Below are 15,753 nucleotides of genomic sequence, written 5' to 3'. Positions count from 1 at the left end.
ACATACTTCATCAAGTGCTGCTGATACTAACTAATCATTATCGGGTACACAGCATGAATCACAATGCTTAGAATATATTATTTAGTTTAACCCCACCACAGCTCAACAGGGCAGACATTATTACTGATTCTATTTTACAGATGAGGAAATTGAGGCACACAATTTCCCAATAAGGATGTTGTGGAGTAAGGATACAAACACTGAAAGTTTTGTTTCAGAGCCTTGTATTACACTCTGTGCAGGTTCCATGGTGGGGACCATACAAGGTACAAGGAAGATGAAACTATAGTTCTCTCAAAGAATGTCCACCTTGAGCTGGGCTGGTGGCTCATGCTTGTAATCCTAGCTACTCAGGAGGCTGAGGATCATGGTTCAAAGCTAGCCCAAGCATGAAAGTCTGTGAGACTCTTATCTCCAATTAACCACCAGAACGCTAGAAGTGGCACAAAAGCTGACACTAAGAATACAAGACAGAATACAGTATCCAAGTATTATAGAAACATGTAGGACAGGGGGTGTGTTTTTTCAATGTTTATATTTTAAGGGGATTCTAAAGTTGGCATATTTAGACCTTCAGGCAATTTTTACACAATGAGCAATAATCGTGGTAGATGAATGAGAGCAAACTGATCAACACAGTATGTCTCTAGAAAGGCAGAGAGAGCAGTGTTCTCTGGCCAGGAAAGTAAGTTGTAGAAAGCCTTGAATCACATAGCCAGGAGTAAAGACAACCTTGGGTCTCCAATGTCATGGAGCAAAGGACACCATAAGTCACCGCTATCTTGCCTCACTTGCCTGGGGAAGAGCATTATCTGGAAATCAGCTGGGCTTTCCTACTCACATCCCACTTTCTTCCTCAGGGCTTGGGCACGGATGACAGCACCCTCATTAGAGTGATGGTTTCCCGAGCAGAGATTGACATGCTGGACATCCGGGCAAACTTCAAGAGGCTCTACGGAAAGTCTCTGTACTCCTTCATCAAGGTAGGCCTAGCGGCATCACCTTGACCCTGGGAAAGCAATCGTGAGAGGATGGGACCTAATCTCAATACTTGGCACTTCTGGTCTCCTCTTTGGCGTTTATCATTCCTAATTTAAAAAAATGGGTCTCTTGGGCTGGGAATTTGTCCTAGTGGTAGAGTGCTTGCCTAGCATGCACAAAGACCAGGGTCTGATTCCTCAGTACCACATACATAGAAAAGCTGGAAGTGGTGCTGTGGCTCACGTGGTAGAGGGCTAACCTTGAAGAAAGCCCAAGAACAGCATGCAGGCCCTGAGTTCAAGCCCCAGGACTGGCAAAAAAATTTTTTCTACTTCAGAAATTTACAGGCTTCTTCTTTTCATACATATTTCCAAACCTTTACAAGGTTATAAAGCTGGAACTATTTGCCTTTTAAGTAGTTATTATTTTATGTTGACCCCAGATATTGCATTTTAATGCAATGACATTTTTATTTTTATAGTCTTGGGCTTGAACTCAGGGCCTAAGCACTGTCCTTGGACTTTCTCATGGCTAGAGCTCTACCCCTTGAGCCTCAACACCACCTCAGGCTTTTTTCTATGTATGTGGTACTGAGGAATCAAACACAGGTCTTCGTGAATGCTAGGCAAGCACTCTACCACTAGGCCAAACTCCTGGCCCTGTGCAATGGCATTTTGATGTATACATTAGGAGCATAATTTCCATGTCTACCTAGTAACAATCGAAGAAGTAGCAGAACTCAAAATCCTTCAGGACCCACTGAGATCTGCTGGAAATAGAGGAAATTTTAGTTCTCTTAGATGGCTGGGTTCTGTTCTTTTCCTAGAATGCTATTCTTTACTTGTTCCAAACACCCAGGAGTCCACAGAGAGCATGAGAATGATGAGATATGACTCACATCTCAAACTCCCTCATCACTTTGACTTTGTTCTTCAGGAAGCTACAATCGTTTTCCCAAACCCAAATTATTAGAAAACAAATTTCAGATAATTATCTGGAAGCCAGTTACCTAAGACCCAGTTTCTCTAAAAGTTAGGGTTGTCTGTACAACAAACATAACAACGGGATTTGATTTATGAATTAAATACTCTTTATGAAATAATTTTTATTTATTTATGAAATAAAATTTTTACTTTATTTATGGGATGAGTAAAATAAGGCATTGCCCATTCAATCACTGTCATGAAAAGAAACAAAAAGAACAAGAACATATGTTAATAATAGAAAACCTAAGTTCTACTAAGAGATACTAGTAAAGTGACAAAAGATAAAAATCTAAGCTAAATAACCTAAGTTTAATAATATTCATGATCACAAAAGTCTACTAGAATAACCACATTATATAATAATTTAATAACAAAAAGTAGAACAAAAAGTAAAAACACTAAGTCCAACTTTGTGTGTGTGTGTGTGTGTGTGTGTGTGTGTGTGTGTGTGTGTGTGTTTGTGGGTCATGGGGCTTGAACCACTCCTGGGTTTTGTCCCTGAGATCTTCAGCTCAAGGCTACCTCTGTACCCCTAGGCCTGGACATTGTCCCTGAGCTCTTCAGCTTAAGGCTGCCACCCTACCATTGAACCAAGCCCCACTTCCCATTTTCTAAAGGTTAATTGGAGATGAGTCTCAGGTCCTTTTGTGCCGGGGCTAGCTTTGAACCTTGATCCTCAGATCTCAGCCTCCTGAGTAGCTAGGATTACAGGCATGAGCTACTGTACCCAGTTTTATGTAGTTTTTAAGGAACACTTTTTATAGTAGCATGTAAACAGTTTAAAGAAACAGGCCAGGGAAAACATTCAATAACTACCAAAAAAACAAGACGGGATCACACTAATTGTAAAGAAAATAATTTAAGAAGACAGTAGATCACTTTATATTGATGCAGGGAACAATTCATAACAAGGATTAGTTAAGGGACTCTGGGGCTCCAAAAACAGACATTGGGGAAACACTATGTTACTAAGAGACCTTAATACATCCTTATTCTTTGGCAAATCAATGAGTCAAAGCATACATCAGAATATATTGACTGACTTTAATAGACATTATTAAATGTTGAACTCCATATACTGAGATTTCATCTATTTTAGTGTCTGTAAAGGACTAACAAAAATTATTGGGTTGGGTGTAAAATGAAGGCTCACACCTAGAATTCTAGTTACTCATGACACTGAGAGCTAAGGATCCCAGTTCAATGCCACCTCAGAAAGACAAATCTAGGTGACTCTTATCTCCACTTATACAGCAAAAAGCCAGAAGGAGAGGTAGGGCTGAAATGGTAGGGTGTGAGCACTGAGTTGAAAAAACTAAGCAAGAAAATGAGGACTTGAGTTTGAACCCCACTACTAGCACAAAAATAAAAAAGAAATCATTGGCCAGCCCAATGAATGCGCGCGCACACACACACACACACACACACACACACACACACACACACACACACTCACACACACAATAGAATAAGGGAAAAGTTTGGTTTTTTTGGTGGGTCGGTCAACACACACACACACACACACACACACACTCACACACACAATAGAATAAGGGAAAAGTTTGGCTTTTGGGGGGTCGGTCAACACACACACACACACACACACACTCACACACACAATAGAATAAGGGAAAAGTTTGTTTTTTTTGGTCGGTCATGGACTTAAATTCTGGGGGTGGAATGGAGGGGATGTCTCAAGGCTCCCATACTACCCCTTGAGCCACAGTCCCACTTCCTATTTTCTAGTGGTTAATTGGAGACAAAGAGTCTCCGTTCTTTGAACTGCAGTCCTCAGATCTCAGCCTCCTGAGTAGCTAGGATTACAGGCGTGAGCCACCGCATCCGCAAGAAAAGGGTTTTTTGTTTTTTGTTGTTTTTTTTTTTGCCTGTCCTGAGGTTTGAACTCAGGGCCTGAGCACTTTCCTGGGGCTTTTTCCTCGAGGCTAGTGCCCTGCCACTTGAGCCACAGCACCACTTCTGGCTTTTCTATGCATGTGGTACCGAGGAATAGAACCTAGGTCTTCATGCATGCTAGACAAGCATTCTACCACTAGGCCAAACTCCTGGCCCAAGGAAAGGGCTTTGATTTGTCATTAAACCATAAAAATTTCCACACAGAAATCATAGAATTTTCTTGGAAGACTGTCTTACAAGTCATATTAAAATGCATGATCTTTAGTGATTTGTTAAAACTTATTCAGAAGTAAATTATGAGGCAAATATAGAAAAGTTTAGCTAAAGGAAGTATATTGAAACAGTTTTTATTATAGTGAAGAATTAGAAGTAACTATTCAACAATGGAGGAGAGTGTTTAGTCAAATTCTTTTTACTTATGTCTAATGGAATACTCTGATCACTATGTAATATTGTAAAAGAATATTAATAAAAGAGAGGTAAGTATTCAGTCAGTATTAAGCAGCAGATATGTGGGGCTGGGAGCATGGTGCAATGGTGGACTGCCTGTCTAGGGTTTCATCTCAACCCTGGAAAAAACAGGATACAGTAGAATACTACCATCCCACCACACCACATTGGTATCTCTATGTCTAGGGAAAAAGATCAGAAAGATATGCCCACACCAAATGTTGATAGCAGTAACCTAAGGAGCTATATGTAGGTGATTTGTGTGTGTGTGTGTGTTTGTGTGTGTGTGTGTGTGTGTGTGTGTGTTGTGTGTAGGTACGTATGTATGTGAATAGGTAGGTAGAAATACTGGGGCTTGAACTCAGAACCTGGTGCTGCTTTTTCATTCAAGGTTAGGGCACTGCCACTTGAGCCAGAGCTCTGCTTCCAGCTTTTTCCTGGTTAATTGGAGATAAGAGTCTCATAGATTTTCCTGCCTGGGCTGGCCTCGAACCACAGTCAAATTACAATTGAGAGTCACTGGCACCCAGCTTATGTTCTTTTATGCCTTAAATTTCTACACTGAACAAAGTTACTGTTGTAATAAAGCATATTTTTTAAGAGCAGAGAAGGAAAAAAAAGAGTAAAACTTAAAGAAAACATAAATGGCTTTAAACTATGTATTCCATGGAGAAAATCCACTTATCTAACGGCAGCTTTGCTTCCCTTGCCACCAGGGTGACACGTCAGGAGACTACAGGAAAGTACTGCTTATCCTCTGTGGAGGAGATGATTAGAACAAAATCCCACGATGGGAGGATTCTCAACACGGATTGCTTTTTTAACTTCATTTTTCTACACTGCTATTAGCATTATCTCAGGATGCTTATTTCCAATTATAACTCCCACAGCTGCCTTCCAGGGTATAGACTATGTTATTATTATCTATAATTAGTCATTTTGATGCTTTAAAGCTGTACTTGCATTTCAAAGCTTGTAAGATCTGACGAGTTAAAAATTAGAGATTCAAATGTGCTCTGTGTTTTTACCAGGTTATTCCTTGGGCTTCACAGAGATAGAATGTGTTGTTTTATGTATTTTACTAGTTGGAAAAACAACAACCCCCCCAAATCCTTAAAATGTAGATTGTCTTTCAATCCCTTTTTCCCTAACTCTAATTTTAAAATGACTGGTAATTTCATTTGAAATTGTGATCACCAAATCAGTAAGAAAATAGCCACCCAGGTTTTTCCTTCACATATACACACACTGAAAGGACCAACTCTTTTTGTCTATAGCATTAGTTGATCTTTTATTAATCATGAGAGACTTCAACTTATTCTGTATTGAGATTTTTCTCCCATTTGAAGCCTACCAAAATCACCAACACATGGAAGCAAATTAAATTTGAAGTGTAGTTATACAGATCATATGTGTTTGTCAAACATAAATGCTAACATTCCACAATAATAGGGTTAATGTCTTATGCTAGCTTAAAAGTGCGTGGGGCAGGGGAAGGCTTTGAATGGGGGTAATTCTGGCAACACTGTAATGCTCCAAATTGCTTGTTTTAAATTTTTTGTGCTAAACGTAATTTAAAAAAATTTTTTTTTCTGGGTGCTAGTGGCTATAATCCTATTCACAGAGATCTGAATAGGGAGATCTAAGGATCATGGTTCAAAAGCCAGCCCAGGCACTAAAGTCCATGAGACTCTTTTTTCTTTCTTTTTTTTTTTTTTTTTTTTTTTTTTTTTTTTGCCAGTTTGGGCTTGAGCTCAGGGCCTGAGCACTGTCCTTGGACTTTCTCAAGGCTAGACCTCAACCACTTAAGCCTCAGCACCACTTCCAGCTTTTTTTTTTTTTTTTCTATGTATGTGGTACCAAGGAATTGAACCCGGGCCTTCGTGCATGCTAGGCAAGCACTCTACCGCTAGGCAAAACTCCTGGCCCTAAAGTCCATGAGACTCTTAGCTGTAATTAACCACCAGAAAAGTGGAAGTGGCTCTGTGGCTCAAGTGGTAGAGTGCTAGCCTTGAGCTGAAGAGCTCAGGGACAGTGCCCAGGCCAGAGTTCAAGTCCCACAACTAATCAGAAAAAAAAAAAATCTTTTTTAATTTTGTTGATTTGTGGTCATTTACATTGTGTTTTCCATCTTAGAATCATTCTGGGAATGTATTGGACTTAATTGAAAAGTGTGGTTTGTATACAACATGGGAAATTTAATAAAAAATGATTTTAAATGAGGTCTATTCTTTCTCTGATTTTTCCACTTCTGAGATTTATTTCATCATTGACTATGAAAGATGCTAATTCTGAAGGAATCTGGAATTACAGCAGAAAAATAAAATGAAAACTATAGTTTTATGTTTGCCTACTGCTGCATGTAAATCTACTGCTTACATCCACCCAACGTCACTTGTCGGAATTATATGATAATTTATTCTCCGCAAATATTATATATTGAGTTCAAGAATTCAGCTCAGTGGTAGGGCTGTGCCCACGTTCAATCTCTGGCACCAGAAATAAATTTAAAAGCTGTAGATATAAGTAGTGCACCTATGGCTCATGCCTATAATCCTGACTACTCAGCCCTGCTAACTTTCTTGGGATAAAGCAACAGAGAGGACTGTTTTGCTCTCGTAGTAGAGAAAAAGGCCTGTGTCATCTCAGCAGATGTTTATGGCTGATTCTTGGGGACATTCTAGTTGGTTTCCTTGTCAATGCCATTGCTAAAGTTCCACTCCTCTGACTTCCTTTGGCAAGGCCAGTGTAGCTTCTTTTTAGCCCCTAGAAATTTGGTGATGCTTTCAGGCTCTGTGTACTGAAATCAATTTGCTCTTGCATTCAGTTCTTGTAGATAAGATTTAATACAATCCCATGCTGGCTTTCTCAAGATTGACCACATCTGCTTCAAGGGAAACATCTGCACATTCTTTGACATGTTCTGAGCAGGGAAGCTGATCCCTGGCAGCCATTAATCTCTTCATCCTAGGAGAAATGAAACAATCTTTTCTGTCAAACCAAAATATCTCCACTTTGTAAATAGTCACCATTCTGTACTGGTATTTCTTGGTACCAGTATTAGAATCATTTGCTTCTTGACTTCAGTTGTAACTATCATCTGTGTTGTTTGTAACCAGCCAGCCATGTCAAGGGCATGAGTCCTTAACAAAGGAGTTAAAGAACAGACACCACCTCCCTTGAGTAGGAACTTTGCCAGGACTTTACCAAACTCCTCCAACTATAACTGTCAACTGCCCCATTCCCAGCCTGCTTCACAGCCAGCTGTGATAGATAGATCACCTTTGAATGGTTGGAGTGCTAACTTCTTTGTATTATTCCATCACCCTGGCAACCAATTATAAATAGAGCTGTGAGTCTGACTCCTTAGCAGCAAGGAGAAGGAACAGTGTCACCCCTTCGGGATAAAAAGCCAGTGGAAGGGGCCGGGAGTTTGACCTAGTGGTAGAGTGCTTGCCTAGCATGCACAAAGACCTGGGTTCAATTCCTTGGTACCACATACATAGAAAAAGCCAGAAGTGGGGCTGTGGCTCAAGTGGCAGAGTTCTAGCTTTGAGGAAAAAGCCCAAGGACAGTGCTCAGGCCCTGAGTTCAAGCCCCAGGACTGGCACAAAAAAAGCCAGTGGACCACCCCACCTGTGTGCCCACTTAGCTCTGGGGAGAGTGGCAGCATGCCCGTCTGTGCAAAGTTAATTGCCCTGATGAAATCTATACCTTGTTTTCTATCACTGAAGCGTCCTGTGTTTTCGACATTCCCACAGCCACCCAAAGCTCCCTCAACAAGCTAGCGGTTGGGATTTCTCAGAATGGATCATAGAGATTACCTTCTTGAATATGTTTGTTAAACATGACATTTGAAATATGATATAAAAATCAATGTTAATAAAATCTTTCGGTAAAAAAAGAATGGAACAGATACCTGTTCCCTGGGAACCCCAAACTATGTATTCTACTGATGGAAGTGTAAGCCGGTACATTGGTACAACCCATTCAGAGAGCAGTTTGACAATTGCTAATAAACTTGATACCTTACCAAATCCACTTCTGGGGATCTGGCTTGATGACTAGTTTGCCAACAAAATTCATTTCTGCGCTATAATAACAGGTCACCATTAAGAACAAGCAGTAAAAGGTAATCAAAGATTTAATCAAAAGTATAATTTTGAGAATGGTTCAGAATGATAGGTATAGTATGATTCCACTTAAGAGGCAAAAGAAAATGTATTATTTATGGGTATGTCTCTAAGAGCATCTATGAGAATAAGGATATACACCATTCTCGACAGTGATCATCATTGGTAAAGAAGACAGGAAGAGACGGAGTGTGAGTATACAAAGGATTTCCTATTTTTACTGCACTATTTTAAGAACCAAGGATCCATTGCACCCCCAGTAAATTGAGAAAGTGAGAATGAATCAAGACAATTATGATAAAATTTCAAGTTACTAGTGGGCCCACAGATGTTTTTACTTGACGTACTTCATTATAACATTTTACTTAAAAAGTAGAAAGGCGCCAGGGCAGGGGGATAGCTGTCAGAGTCAGAACCCAAAGGAAGACCTGCTACTGCAGGCTGAGGAGTGCTACTATGGCTAAAGAAAAGAGTGTAAGGAATGTTCACCATAACCCAAAGGTTTCCTTTTTTATTCCTGCAGCAGAGGAAGGCTGAAGAAACCTAAGCATCCCAACAGGTGATACCTCTTAACATCTCTGAAGAAAGTCAACCCCAACTCTGCGGGAGGTGCGGGGAGGAGGAGGACCCAACACCTGGAAACTCCTAAACCCAGTGTATTTCAATCCTGTGTCTAGCAAAGGGCCCAGTCCATACCCAGGACTCAAGTTTTAATGAAGGTCCTGGGGGCCTGTCGTTCAAGTTTGTAATCCTAGTCACTCAGGGTGCTGAGATCTGAGGATAGAGGTCAGTAGAGACTCAAGTCCAATTAGTCAGCAAAAAGCCAAAGCCAGAGCCACGACTCAAGTGGTAGAAGATGGGCAGTAAGCATAAAAAGCCCTGTGAGAGTACAAGGCCCTGAGTTCAAGTCCTGCTACCTCCCGCCCCACCCAGCCCCCACCCTACACAAAAGGAACAAACGAATGGCTTGGAGTCCTAGGTCGTGAAAACACAAGGACAAGTGAATTACCATTAGAACTAAGTTGGCCCCTGACCTCGAGCTAGCAAGACCCACCCCCCCTCCTCCAGCCCAAGCAGCGCTTCTGCGCATGCTCCACGGGCCACGCAGTCGGTCTTTCCCCGCCCCTTCCAGGGGCTCGCCGCACGCGCATGCGTTCAACGGCCCGCTGCTTTGTTGCGAAAGCCAGGGGGCGAGGTTCCGTGGAGCCCGCGCGCGGCGCGGCAGACGCAGCGGGCGGGGCGGAGGATGGAGGCGCCGGCGTCCGCTGCAACGGTTGGGGCTGCGCGTGAGAAGGTGGTCTTGTAGCCACCTCGGCCGGGAGGCGGAGGAGGGCGGTGGCGGCCAGGCCATGGCGGGGGACGCCGTCCTTTGGGCGCCCTGAAGTGTGCTCCCTGAGGCCCCGGGGAGCCGCGACCCATGGGCTCCCTGAGCAGCCGGGTGCTGCGCCACCCCGGGCGAGCCCGAGCCCAGCCGGAGATCGGCCCTGGGGCGGGGGGCTCGCTTCGGAGGCCCGAGCCTGGCGGCGAGCCTGCGGGCCACGGCTTCTGTTACTGCCCGGGCAGCCGCAAGCGCAAGCGGAGCAGCGGGGCCTTCTGCTACTGTCACCCCGACTCGGAGACCGACGAGGAGGAGGAAGAGGGCGACGAGCAGCAGCGGCTCCTCAACACCCCTCGGAGGTAGGTGGGCGTGGGGGGGCTGCGCGGGGCTGAGCGACCCGTCGCACCTGTTGGGCCCGGTGCGTGGAAGGGGGGGTGCGGCGTCCTCCCCGCCCCTTCTCCCCCAGCTCGTTCCATGCAGACGTGCCCTTGAACCCGGGGGGTGGGGGAGCCGGCCCGGGTCCGGGCAGGTCCGGGCGTGGGGGCGCGCCTGGGGCTCCGCCTCGTAAACCACCGGACGCTGCGGGGCCTCGTGTAAAACCTCCCTGGAGGCTGCGACGCCAAGCCACCAGAAGAGACGATCGACCGGGCTGGTCATGCCTGCTAACTCACACCTTTGCCTTCTTTGCGGCCGACCGCAGGATAAATGGGTTTCCGTCCGGTTGCCCTCAATAAATTGTGTCTGAGATGGGCACCTTTACTTCTGGCTCACCCAGTCAGAGGGGAAACCATTGCACACAGTTCTCCGGAACCACGAAGGTGAAGTTGATCAATAGCGTGTATTTGTTCCTAATGAGGTCCAAAGTCTTTTTCAAAGTCTGTTTCAGATCGCCTGTGGATGGGTGTAAGGCAGTGCTACAGCTTGCATTTTTTGGAAGAAGTATTGAAAAAAAATAATTGCATGTGAACTAGAATGTAGTATACATCAAGGCTGATTGCTGTGTTCATTTTAAAGGTCAGGGGAGTCACTGATGCAATTTTTTAAATGAAACTTTAAAAAATGAATCTGATTTTTGCTATGCAAGCATTACGTGTTGTAAAAAAAAAATCAGGCACTAGAGATTGTAGCTCAGCAGCAAGAGTTAACACTTAAGTGTCATGGATGAAAACTTAATAGTTTGTGAGGCTAGTGAAGTGGCTCAAGTGGTAGAGCACTTGCTTAGCTGTTTCAAGGCCGTGAGTTCAAACCTTAGTATTTCCAAAACAAACTTCATAGTTTGATTTCTAAAACTTTCCAAATGGGTTTCATGTATAAATGCTTATATTTACAAAGTGGACCGCTACTGTAAATATTTTCAGTTACTTTTTGGGGGGTGGGGGAGCAACTGCTGATACTACTGAGGCCATCCATACCTTCACTATTTTGCACTGATTGGTTATGAAATAGAGTCTCACTTTCTGCCCAGTCCAGCAGCTCCTGGAGGGAGGCTCATTCCCCTGTTTAATACGACTTTCCATGGTAATTGGGATGACAGGAGCATGTCACTGGATGGGCCTGTTAGGTCTTATTCTGTTAAGACTTTTCTGGGACTGGGATCCTCTGATCTCAGCCTCCCATGTAGCTAGGATGACAGGTGTGGACCATCAGCACCCACCTTCAGTAACTTAATGTAGCATAATATTCAGTATTCAGATTCTGAGTTTATATCTGTATTCTCCACTTAATGTCCTTACTTTCTTCTTCATGTGTAAAATGGAGGTATTACCACCACCTTATGGAATTCCACAGTGTACAGTGTGTAGCTTGTATGCACTCAATAAATTTATTTGTATATAAAAGTTCATCCCTCTAAATTTCTGAACATAAGCATTTCCACTTTCTTTTCATAATTGAATGGTCTATTTTTTATATCTTTCATTTTTTTTACACTGATCAGTGTCTTTAGAACTGTATTTAAAGCATGTACCTGGGCTTTAGTTACATATGCATATATATATGTATGTATGTATGTATTCCAGTGTGACAGTCTGTACCTTATGGTGAGTAGTTTAGGACACATATTTAATGTAACCATCAAAATATATACCAGAGCCCATTTGAAAATCACACAGTGATTTTAGTAGAGAAATTTTGATATAAATGTATTAATAGAATAGGAAATTAACTATTAAGGGGAAAAAACTGAAGAGATCTGTTAAATATATATATATATATATATATATATATTTACTGATGTTGGCTAGACATAGTGGTACATTCACAACGTTCACAGGCTGTAATCTCAGCATTTGCAGGCTGATGTAAGGATCAAGTTTGAGGTTAGCCTTTTGTCAGAAAGACAAAAGAAAAAAATAAATAGAAATATGGGAATAGAAGTTATAGAGAGTGGCCACTTCTAGGGCTGAGTCAAAATACCCAAGGAACAAATTTGTAATCGAGCCTTTTAAAGAAAAGCGCTTTTTTTTTTGCCAATCCTGGGGTTTGAACTCGGGGCTTGAGCACTGCCTTGGGCTTTCTCAAGGCTAGAGCTCTATCACTTGAGCCACAGCACCACTTCAGGCATTTTCTGTGTTATGTGGTACTGAGGAATCAAACTTGGGTTTTTGTGTATACTAGACAAACACACTACTGCCAAGCCAAACTCCCTGCCCTAAAGAAAATCTTCATCAGAAAATGCATACCAGAATTTAATATGTATGTATTGTGGGAGATGCCTGAATTTCTTATCTTGCAAAGGTGAAGGAGAAAGAAAATGTTAGGACTTGTAATTTTGTGTGTTTGCACTGATACACTTCCTGTGGTTGTCCCTTGGCTCTCTTACCAAAAGAAATGCCTCATGAAAAGCTTCAGTTTCTAGGCCCACCTTCTGCCTCATATCTTTTGTTACTGCATGTCTTGCTTTTATATTTCACATTAACATAGCTTAAAATTCACACTGTTTCACAGTGATATCTTCAGTGTTGTGTCCATAAACTATCTCTAAGAATTAAAACAGTTTATATCTAGAACTATATAACTATGTAATGATTACTCACCACGGAGTCAGGGAGTGAGCTAATACTAGAAACTTTACCTCATGTCACAAATCTTTGTTCAAAGGAAAGTATTTTCTAGCCTTGTGGCTAAGTGGAATCATTTCTTACATCCCATCCTAGTTCTTAAAGGCAAGCAGTTTCTTTTGTATCTTATTTGGACGATGAGGGGAGTTTGTATTGTTTTTGTTTGTTTTGCTCAAGAACTTTTAACTGCCTTTTGTCCTCCCTTGGTAACAAAAGAAAAATAGTTCAACTTCATATATTCTGCTTTTTCTGTCTTCTGAATCTGTTTCTAGTGAATTTCTTTTTCTTTCTTTCTTTCTTTCTTTCTTTCTTTCTTTCTTTCTTTCTTTCTTTCTTTCTTTCTTTGTAGGAAGACAGGCTGACTTGACTATGAGTGGAGTATGCTTTGTTTTTTTGTTTTGTTTTGCCAGTCCTGGGGCTTGAATTCAAGAACTGAGAAATATCCTTGAGCTTTCTCAAGGCTAGAACTCTACCACTTGAGACACAGCACCACTTCTAGATTTTTCAATGTATTAGGGTCCAAGGAACCAAACCTGGGTCTTCATGCATGCTAGGCAAGCACTCTACCACTAGGCCAAGCTCCTGGCCCTATATGGGCTTAAGTGCAGTCTCTGAGCTCTTCAGCTCGAGGCTCTTGCTCTACCACTTGAGCCACACCACTACTTCGGGTTTTCTGGAGGTTGATTGGCGATAAGAGTCTTGCCAACTTTTGTGCTGGGGCTGCCTTTGAAAAATAATCCTCAGATCTCAGCCTCTTGAGTAGCTAGGATTACAGGCGTGAGCCACCAGCGCCCTGCTTAGAGCAAAGAATCTTAAACTTTCTTGGTTTACCCTTGGTGTCTTCATGGTCTCCTTGATCCAAAACAACTACTACAATGAAAACCTCAATTAGGTGCAGGCATCTTAATGGTGATATTACATGTTGTCTGAAAAGTTGCTGTATTTCCTTTAAAATTGTCCACATGTCACCCTTGAGTTAGCCTTAGTACTATGGTATATACAGTAGTTTGGGAACTTTAATTTAGGGAAGAGAAGTGGGAGCTCTCAGGCTTACAACAACTTGAATACCAGAAAGCGGACTGTTCTGTCTAGTGCACCAACACTAAGACCTTAGGTCTCCCTGAAAGGTTCCAGTTCTTTCCAGGAAAAAGATATCTGCAGTGTTCATAGAGGGTGGGGAGGCCACTAGGTGAGCATGTTATGTGTAATTTTAATAATAATAAAACCATTTCCTGTGCTGCTGTAGTCTCTTGTTTCCCAGAGACCTTGTCCTTCCACTTGCTGCAGATAACCTAATCACTGGCTGAGCCCCTCATAACATTCTGTTTTATTTTCTAATCTCCAGATCCCTGTAAGTCCCCCTACTTGTCTTCCTGCCTCAGCTGGGATTACAGATGTGAACCACTATGCCTGACTTCTTGTTTTCTTTTTGGTATCAGTCTCACTAGGTTGTATAGGCTTGCCTTGAATTCCAGGGCTCCAGTGGTCTAGCCTCAGCCTTTCAAGTAGTAGTGACTACAGACATACACCATTATACATTATACATTGCTATTATTTGCTGGGAAGAGGTACTATATAGACTTGTTCCAAATAACATCTGAAACATTATTATTATTATTATTATTATTATTATTATTATTATTATTATTATTTTGCTGATCCTGGGACTTGAACTTAAGGCATAGATGCTGCCCTTGAGCCTGTTTGTGCTCAAGGCTAGCGCTCTACCACTTGAGCCACAGGGCCACTTCCAATTTTCTGGTGGTTAATTGGAATAAGAGTCTCATAGACTTTCATGCTTAGGCTGGCTTTGAACGGCAATCCTCAGATCTCAGCCTCCTGATTAGCTAAGATTACAGATGTGAGCCACCAGCACCTGGTGAAACCATTGTTTTTTTAAAGAATTTTTTTTCTTAGTAAGAAAGTTGTTAGAACCTTTAAAGGGTCTTACTCTTCTTTTTTTCTTTTGTGTTTCTTTCTTTTTTTCTTTCCTTTTTTTTTTTTTTTTGCCAGTCCTTGGGCTTCCTCAAGGTTAGAGCTCTACCACTTGAGCCATAGCACCATTTCCAACTTTTTTTCTATGTATGTGGTACCAAGGAATCGAACCTGGGTCTTTGTGCATTCTAGGCAAGCATTCTACTACTAGGCCAAACTCCTGGCCCTTCATTTGTGTTTCTTATATGCAGTTCCTACTCATCTATCTCAGCTACTAGATAAATGCTGTTATACTTGCTCATCACACACTCTGCTTGCTGCCCTACCTTTTTTCTTACTTACTGATCATCTTGAGCTCTTGAGTATTGATTCTGAAACTTCTATTTTTTTGGTGGTACTAGGGTTTGAACTCAAGTCCTTACCATTTACTAAGCAGGCTCTTTACCACCTTAGCCATACCCTTTAGCCCTTTTTATTTTAGGTTATTTTAAAATAGAGTCTCTAATTTATGCCTTGGCCAGCCTGGACCATCCTCCTCTTTATACTTCCCACGTGGCTAGGATGCCAAGTACATACCACCATGCCTAACTTTTGTTGAATTGAGATAAAGGTCTTACAAACTTTTGCCTATGCTGAACTTAAATTGCAGTTCTTTGATCTCTGCCACCCAGATAACTAATATTACAAGCACAAGTCAGAGTACAACCCTCAGCTTTAAAAAAAAACATTCTCTTTAAGTCTTAAGCAGAAAACAGCATGTTTGCACATGTACTAGTAAGTGTTGCTGCTCTGGGTGGAGTTAGGTGGAATATTCAGAGTTCACTGCTCCAGTCTCCTAAGAAGCTTTTTCCTTGATCATAGTTTCATAAACCTTTTATTTAAAACTGCAAACCATTTATTTTTTCAGTGGAGGTAAAATAATTTAAAGCTAGTTTTTAAATAGTTCCCACTGAAATAAGCTTAACTATAATAATTAT

General features: G+C 41.9%; 2 protein-coding genes across 2 annotated transcripts in view; both read left to right on the top strand.

The window, feature by feature from the left end:
- Positions 1-6,553, top strand: part of Anxa4 (annexin A4) — a 61,015-nt gene extending 54,462 nt beyond the window's left edge. The window contains exons 12-13 of the mRNA XM_090336754.1: positions 861-983; positions 5,048-6,553. Of these exons, the coding sequence (XP_090192880.1) occupies positions 861-983; positions 5,048-5,107 (183 nt within the window). The 3' untranslated portion in view covers positions 5,108-6,553. The remainder of the gene's footprint in view (positions 1-860; positions 984-5,047) is intronic.
- Positions 6,554-9,638: 3,085 nt separating this feature from the next.
- Gmcl1 (germ cell-less 1, spermatogenesis associated) overlaps positions 9,639-15,753 on the top strand; it is a 38,717-nt gene continuing 32,602 nt past the window's right edge. The window contains exon 1 of the mRNA XM_090336753.1: positions 9,639-10,141. Within this exon, the coding sequence (XP_090192879.1) occupies positions 9,882-10,141 (260 nt within the window). The 5' untranslated portion in view covers positions 9,639-9,881. The remainder of the gene's footprint in view (positions 10,142-15,753) is intronic.

Source organism: Megascapheus bottae, chromosome 7 (genome assembly GCF_031878675.1).
Source record: "Megascapheus bottae isolate mThoBot1 chromosome 7, mThoBot2.hap1, whole genome shotgun sequence".
Classification (NCBI taxonomy): Eukaryota; Metazoa; Chordata; class Mammalia; order Rodentia; family Geomyidae; genus Megascapheus; species Megascapheus bottae.
Note: the sequence above shows the minus strand (reverse complement) of the source record. Positions and strands in the feature narration are given on the sequence as shown.